Raw genomic sequence first — 8,762 nt, 5'->3', positions numbered from 1 at the left:
TCAATCGTCGACCTCTGCTTTGATCTCCCTTTTTCAACTTCTCCTTGTACTCCTTAACTGTTCCAGGGAAAGTTCTCACAGTTCCATTTTCCACAACCCATATTTCACTGATCTTCTCTTCATCCTCACAAACACGTGATACGAGCCTAGAGTCATGACTGACCAGGACAACAACACCCGTAAACTCGTCCAGCGCATCAATGCTCTGCATGTCTAAATGATTTGTGGGCTCATCCAACAACAAAAATATATGTGGCTTTGACATAGAAATTGAAGTGAATACAACCCGTGATTTTTTGCCCTCCAGATAATTTTGCAATTGGAGTGAGGTGATTATGGCTGGGATAACCAAATTTTCCAAGCCTGGCACGAACAGCGCTCCTCCTGCTTACTGAGTCCCTCTTGATCTGGATGAAGACGAAGAAGATACTGAACTGGAGTTTCCTCCATTGTTAGCAGGTCCATAAAGTGCTGCGAATACCTCCCAATTCTCAACTTCTGACTCCTCCGCACTTCACCCTCAGTTGGAACCAAATCACCAGCGAGAAGATTCAGTAGAGTACATTTTCCTGCTCCATTAGGGCCAACAATAGCAACACGTGTTCCCATATCAATACCAACATCAACATTTGAGGCCTCCGGAAAAGGCTCATCCTCATCAACCTTTCCCTTCGCCTTGTTCTTTGATGCTTCTTATGCAGCATTGAACTTAGCACGGTCCTTCAGCTTCTCCTGCTGAGCACGACTCCCTGACCTCTTGGCTGCTTTAATTTGCTTCTCGTAAGTTTCATACCACTTGTTCATCTCTTTGCGATGACGCTGCTCGTACCCGCTTTCAAACTCATCAAAGTTTCCACAGTATAAGTGAAGCTTAAGATCATGGAGATGAATGATTTAATTGCAGACAGTGTTAAGGAAATCCTGGTCATGTGAGACAACAAGAAGAGTTTTTTTCCACCGACACAACGACTACACCAGTAACCAGAGAACAGCCCTAAGGTCGAGTTGATTTGTGGGTTCATCTAATAACAGCAGTGTTGGTTGCACGAAAAGAGCGCCCCTAGCCAGTGATATTCTCATATTCCCCCAACCACCACTGAATGAACGAGTTGGAAAAACCTGCATTTCTTTGGTGAAACCCAACCCAGCAAGAATCTTTGATGCCTGGGCCTCAGCCGTATCTGATCCCAAGATCTGCGACTTCTCATACAACTCAGCGAGCTTCTCTCCTGCATCATCAGCATTGCCACGTCGTCATCATTCTCATCCTCAACGACAGAAGATGAATTCTGCAAAATGCAACCTCATTTCGGCTAAAACAACTGCTTCAAGAGCACTTCTATCATCACCAATCACCTCTTGTTCAACCAAAAGAACATCAATATTCTTAGGAACATGGATCTTTCTCCAAGATAGAAGCTTTCTTCGTTTAGTTACTAAACTCAACTGAGTTCAGTCTAATTTTAAGCTGAGTCTAACATCCAAACACTCAACTCTCAAATTGCTAAACTTATCCCAACTCAAAACCTTCTTACACATGAGACCAACAACCTTTTTCAACTTAAAACATATTTATATGTGAGACCCACAACCTTTTTCAATTTCTCATAAAAAGTATTAAATTCATCTTAACATCCAAACATACTTTAAACTCAGTTTAAATGGGTCTCACATAATTCATTTTACTACTCAACTCACTACTATTTATAAAGAACTCAATTCAGCTGAGCTTAGTTCAACATCCAAACGTGGCCTTAATAACATATACTTGCCCATTCCATTGGGTCCAACCAAACTGTTGATGTCATGTTTTGCGGGCCTGGGCAACTCTATGTAGACAGTTCTCGGAGCGTCACTTGCACAATGGAAAAGGGGGAACCTCAAGGTTCGTTGTACCTCCGATGTTTAAGTTAGTTGTGATGTAGAAGATAAAGATAAAATAACAATGAAGATGGGTCTAAAAGCTAACCTTCTTGTTTGCTGCAGGTAGTATTTATTTATACTTGCCGACCTGGTCACCATGGTAGTAATATATTCACGCCGTCTACAGGCCGAGCTATCTTTATGTCGTCTGCTCGCCGAGCTATGAAGTGTTTAGGTTCGCTATGTGTAGTCTAGGCTTTGGGTCGCATTGAATGCGGCACGCTTTCTATTCTGGTTCGCATTGAATGCGGCGTGCTTTCTGCTCTGAGTTCCTCCTATCCCATTAATGCTCAGTGTGAACTGCCTTATATTTTCCCGGCTTGCATTGAATGCGACATTCCTTCTTCCTTAATCCTCTCATGTATCCTCTGACTAGGTTCCTAACGTAAGCATGGTCCGACCCGGATCTCATACCCAGGTTCCGACCCAAGACTTCCTAATCTATTCAGTCTTGTACAAACCTCGTATCTAGGCTCTAACCTAGGCCTTGCTTTTAGCCCGGCCCAAAAGATTTACTCTCTTCACAGTATCCCGCAAATTTGTAACACACTTGTGGGCTGGAAATTATGAAAAGTTTTTTTTTTAGCCGAGTGAGCCATTATAAGGATTTCTAACCTGGGTGGGCATGTGGAAGGTGAAAGGGTTTGCGTATACTCACTTGTTCACCTCCTCCAGATTATTGGGATGCGAACTAATCTCCAGCATTAATGAGCATGATTAATCATTAACTTTGTCCTCATTAATTGGAGTTATTTCCTTGTGTAAACTTCAACGTCGCCCGAGATTGGTTCGTTTTTTGCATGTGTGCTGTTGGTAAGCGTCATTCTGCATTTTCGCAAGTGATGTATCCCTTCGAATTTTGTGCGGCCGCTTCAGAAGTCTAGCTGTTCCATCGCATTGTTTAGACTCATTTCTTTCTCCTCTTTCTCTTCTCTGCCATTTCTATTTTGACCTCCCTCTTCGTATTTCTGAAAATTTAAAATTCTACCATCTCTGCTTCCTTTCATCATGACTAAACGTGGCGATAATGAAGCCCGTTCCAGCTACTTTGCAGGGAAACGTTGGACGTAGACTATGACTAGTAACGACCTCCATTCACATTTTGCAGGTTATACCCTATCCCTTACGATACCGTTCTGGAAGCTCCCAGTTCTCGTGTTCCGATGGTAGATGCTAATGGACTGGAGAAAAGGGTTGCTCTCTATCCCCACATGTTTTCCAATGGACTTTGGTTGCCATTCTGCCGTTTGGTGCGTGATATCTTAGCCTTACTGGAACTAGCTCCGGCCCAAATTAACCCCAATGCTTGGCATTTCATAATGGCTAGTTGCATTGCCTTTTGAATTGCTCTTGGTGATTTGGAGAATTATCCTGATCTGATTGGTCGGGAATTTCTGTCAGTGTACCATATCAATCGGCTTGATGAGAGTGTTTGTAGTTTTCAATCTCTTTCCTCTGAGAAACGTTTCACTTTCCTAGAGAGGCATTTATGAAATGTCTCCACACCCTCAATCCTCAAGAACTCCCTCCGAATAAGTCGGCTTATTATGATATGTTGACCATGGGCATAGATATGCCCCTAGCCTTCCATGATGCTTCTCCTTAACCTTCAACCTCTTTGTGTGTTTATTCTTTTAGTTTCCAGACCTGCATGAGACTTTGATGTAAGTTGACAAATTTGCATATATGAATGTACCTTTGGTTTGGTCAGAGCATGGTTGATTTTAACCTCTCATTTTATCTTATTTTTCGTCTGTTTTATTTGCTTGTCTCCCTTCGTTGAACAGTGCGCTTTGTTTTGTTGTATTTGGTTGATTTTAACCTTCCGTTTTATCTTCTTTTTCCGTCTGTTGTATTTGTTTGTTACCCTTCGTCGAACGGTGCGCTTTATCTGTTAAAATGGGGATTGCTCTTGATTGGTTATGACCGGCACATAAGCCCCTCAAAGGTTTCACTAGGGATACAATCCAGCCTATCGGAATAATCACTTTGTCTATATTGGCTGGAACAGCCCCCAAAATGACGTTTCTTATGGTAGACTTCCTTATGGTAAAAGCCTCATCCTCGTACAACACAATTCTCAGATGCTCATCCTTGAATCAAATGATGGCTATAACCTCCACATATCATCTGAAGGTGAAGTTTCCAACCCCGTCAGGAGTAGGCGAAATACACCGCGAACAAAAAACTGCAAGAGACTGCCATACCCGAGAAATGAAGTCTAAAGCAATAGCTGTACAAACTCTCGAAGAAGACCATAGGAGAACAGTCTTACCCCTGCCTCCAGTATTAACAGAATTAGATAGAGAAGTAAGAGACAAAGACAGAGCCCAACGAACCATTGGTTTTGGTAGCAATGGATCCAAAGAAACCAGAACACACTGCTGGAATAGGAACTAAAATGGCTACCGAATTGAGCCAATTCATGAGGCAACTTCTTATTGAACATTGAGATGTGTTTGCTTGGAGTCATGAAGAAATGCCTGGCATCGATGTGTCAGTAATAGAACACTGCCTTAGTGTAAACCCTGAGGCGAAAAAGATCCAACAAAAACACCACAATTTCAGTGTTGAGAAGTATGCAGCCATCGCTGAGGAAGAAGATCACCTTTTGGCCATAGGGTTCATCCGAGAAGTTCATTGTCCCGAATGGCTTTCCAACATCGTGTTGGTAAAAAAAAAAAATAAGTAGAAAGTGGAGAATGTGTGTAGACTTCACTAATCTAAATAAAGTATGTCCTAAAGACAGCTTTACCCTCCCAATGATAGACTTAATAGTGGATTCAACGGCCAGGAACACACTTCTTAGCTTCATGGATGCATAATCTGGTTATAATCTGATCAGGATGAACTCTGATGATGAGGAGAAAACTGCATTTATCACAGACGGAGGCCTCTACTGCTGCAGAGCGATGTCATTCGGTCTAAAAAATTTGAGAGTAACGTACCAGCGACTAGTTAACCGAATGTTCAAAAATCGAATCAGGCGGAATATGAAAGTTTGTGTAGATGACTTTTTTGTTAAAAGTAAGAAAACAGAGCAAACATGTCCTTATTATATTAATATTTATTTTTTAATTTATATTTTATATTTTGAATTTTATATTTTTACCGCTTTTAGGTTGACACATTAGCACGTATGGTTACATAAATAAAATTATAAGTATAGATAGAATTTTTCGTAAGTATTTACTCATACATGTATATATTTCTTCGCTTCATTTCCTGAAATAATTAGATACCAGCTTGGTTTTTTTTTTGATAGACTACCAGCTTGGTTGTGATTGTACAGTATTTTGTTGTTTGTGGGCGCTGGTTGCACAATATGATTTGGAAATGTTTTGAGAGTAAAAAATAAAAAATAATAATAATAATAATAACGTTTTTAATAATATTCAAAATTAAAAATAGAGAAATTAAAAATCAAAGAATTTTGTAGTATCTGTATTGTTGCTGATCCAGATCAGATGTATCAATCTCTATATACGTGTACAAAATTATTTTCACTTTGAGTTTTCTTTTGTTTTTTATGTACAAAAAACACGAGCACAAAAATCTCAATGGCTTTGCCCACCACGAGAGTGGGAAGTCGAAGAAGATGACGAAACACTCCCTGCACTTCCGGTCGCATAGAACAGATCCGACAAGTAATTCCCCAAATCATCTGGGGTATATCTGACCAAAGATCCAGATCCGAACCTCAACTTACCCCGATACTTGTTGTAAAACTCCTGGTACGCCGATCTAAGCTTCTTCGCCACCGAGATTTTGATTTCGTCCCGGAGTTTCGGGTCCGTAATAATCCATGCACTCTGTTTCCTATACGCCTCGTCAAACGCCAAATTGAATTTCTTTAAACAATCCCTCGCTTGCTCCAGTGAAATCTCAGCCGTCGGATTTTCGGGCAACGAAGAGAATACCTTGTTCCAGCCCATCCGCTCGTAGTTCGAAGCGTACTGTTTCACCTTTGATTCGTGCATAGTCACCCAATCCTCACCGAGGAGGAGTTTCAGGTTCGACGTGCGCACCTTGACGACGACGTATTGGAGGTTGTTGGCTAAGAACAGGTACGAGAGCGCCGCATCCTTGTAGAACTCAGTTTTGCCGTCTAGTTTACAGAGGAGGACGAGGATCAACCACGCAATTCGAGTGGAAATCAGACTATCGTCGGACTCTAGGCTGTCGAAGCAGGATTCTGGTAACGGTGAATGCAATGTTAAAGGCCAGTCGGTGACGATGTCGGCGAGGACGCCGCTGTAATCGGCTAGGAAGGAGATGTAGTTCATTACGTAGCGTGTGAGCGGGTGAACCCCACCTCCGGGGACGGGACTCTTCGACGGGTCCTTCTGGATGGCGGTTTCGAAGTCCGTTAGCATCGTGCGCACCGCCTCACCGAGCTTGACCAGAGAAGAAACTGCCTGTGATCGAACGACAGAGGTCGATTCATACGAAAAAATAGATTCGATCTCTGGCCAGGAATCAGAGATAGCTTCGTACATGTCCAACATACGAAACATTTTCTCAGGGGATTTCTTGCTCTTTGCTACGATTTCCGGGAACTCAAACAAGCTAATCGCGCTCTCTCTGGAAATATCAGCGAAGCACGATTCTCTGATCGATTCCGAAGCGGAAAACACGGTATCACACAGAATCCTCTCTCCATAAAAGAGAGTTTTCACGGCCATTTTTACAGCGTTCAACCACTTCTTGATCTTCAGCTCCAAAACCTCCCAATCGATCTTCAGCACTTTCGAGAGAGACAGCCTCTCAACCCCGAGATGATACAAAGCCTCATCGATGATAGATTTGCGTATTACTTTGTAGATTTTCACGCACTCTTTGCCATAACCAGAAGCTATCATACAGTCTGCAATAGCTTCTAAGTCCGCCATCGCAATCATCGAAGCTCGGTCCACCTCAGATACCGACTCGCCAACGGCACGAAACTCGTCCTCCGACTCATCATCCTCCAGGTCGGAAACACTAGACCTCGCCGCCGAGGATCTAGAGGAGCGGGCCGAAACCGATTCGGGATCCAGGCACGCCCGATTGGCTGACAAAATCTGATAGAACTCCTTCTCCAACCTCTTCATAGCCATTTGCATCAAGGTGTGGGCCCTGACAAGCTTTTCGGAGGCCGCGTTTTGGGTAACAAAATATTTCATGGCGGACTGCAGGTCTCTGACGGAGTGTAGGAACTGTTTGGATTCAGTACGGTCGTCGTGGAAAAGGGAGGCGATTTTGACGTAAGAGGAAGCGTCCGTGCTCCACTTTATAATAAGGGACTCTGCTATTTCGATGTTTTCATTCATTAGCGATTCAGAGAAAGTAGTGCGGGGGGGTGAAGGAGGTGGGATTGTTTTAGATGGAGGTGAAGATTTGAACAAGAAATGATTCCTCATTCCGATTTTCTTGTCAGTCACTGTATAATCTTCGGTATTTGTTTTTTCAATCTTTTCAGATAAGATTTAAACAGAGTACGAGAGTTGTGAAAAAGAGATGGGTTGTAGATTCTTGCTCTGGCGTAGTCTGCTATGCGAGAGAGTTGGAATATTGCTTAATGGAAGGGGAGAGAATACGAGTGGGGGGCATTTATAGAGGAAGGGAGAGGGAAGAAAGACTCAAGAGTGCAGGGGACAACTGGGGCCGGTAACGGTAAGAATAGTTGACATTGTCGTCTGGATAGCAGGACTGATTAGACTGGCGCGTTTGAAGACTGCCGTATACGCGCTTCGCCCCTTGTTTGTTTGTTTTGCTTTTAAGTTCGCTTTTAAGTTTGGAATTACGTTTGACAAAAAGATAATGTCAAAACGACAGACGGCAGGAATTGCTTGCATGTCCTTCTCCACTCCCGATTTTCAGATTAATTCCTTCGTGTCATTGTCGTTGTCATGTTCTTTGGGGTCGAAATCCGGTAGATTGTGGTTATGATTAAGATGTCAAATCAGAGTTACCGATCAAATTTTAATATAAAATTAAATTATATCCGAGTTCATCATGAGTACCATGTTTGAGTTTCTTATCTTTTTTAAACGAAATTGAGCTTTTTCATTAATTTCGAAATTGAGCTTATATCCAGTAAAAATAAATTATGAAAATGTATCTTTTAAATAAATGAATAAATAAATCTATTCATTATCTCAATTTCTATCATCTTCTCATCATTTTATGATGTAATATTAAATGATAGGTTTAGAAGTAAAATGTAATAAATAATTTTCAATCATTTATTGTCACATCATAAAATGATGGAAGCTGAAATGATAAGTAACATTACTCATAATTCAAACTTTTGTTCCTTATATAAATAAAATTTCTTTATCTATCCATAAAATATAGTACATTGCACATGAAAGGCTCCGAGTTACGTGGCTGCGAATACTATGTCTTTATTCAAGATCATCTGAGAACCTGTGATGCGCAAGTAATCATCGAGGAGACCTTAATTTTACAATATTTTTTCTCCCACGCTTGATGCATGAGATCTTGAGATTTTGGAATTTCGGTTTCATATAAAAATCCTTCATTATTGCGTGGTTCCTACAAATAATAGAATGGCTTATTAATTTATGCCAATGCATTATTCTCGTTGATGAGTACTTTGAATGATTCTACTCTGACTAGGTTATAAATATAGAAATAATGTTATATATAATTATAAAATATACAAATTTCACGCACTTCATTTTAAACAAAGTAAGATTCACTATTAAAATTTTATTTATTTAATTGAATTCCAGATTTGCTTAATTTTTTCAAAATAAATATAGGGGACTTTCACACCTTATCAATTATCACTATACAAATAATTCATCTATATATATATATATGGAATTTGT

General features: G+C 40.9%; 1 protein-coding gene and 1 pseudogene across 1 annotated transcript; both read right to left on the bottom strand.

Annotated features, from left to right (window-relative positions):
- LOC108990977 lies at positions 1-4,564 on the bottom strand (annotated as a pseudogene).
- A 781-nt stretch (positions 4,565-5,345) lies between these two features.
- Positions 5,346-7,823, bottom strand: LOC109018463 (exocyst complex component EXO70H1-like). The gene has a single exon (XM_019000624.2). It carries the CDS (start codon positions 7,323-7,325, stop codon positions 5,481-5,483), a length of 1,845 nt encoding a protein of 614 aa, XP_018856169.1. The 5' UTR covers positions 7,326-7,823; the 3' UTR covers positions 5,346-5,480.
- Positions 7,824-8,762: the final 939 nt, after the last annotated feature.

The sequence above is a fragment of the Juglans regia genome, chromosome 14 (genome assembly GCF_001411555.2).
Source record: "Juglans regia cultivar Chandler chromosome 14, Walnut 2.0, whole genome shotgun sequence".
Taxonomy (NCBI): Eukaryota; Viridiplantae; Streptophyta; class Magnoliopsida; order Fagales; family Juglandaceae; genus Juglans; species Juglans regia.
The sequence above is the reverse complement of the archived record's forward strand: the minus strand, read 5'-3'. Positions and strand labels throughout refer to the sequence as shown.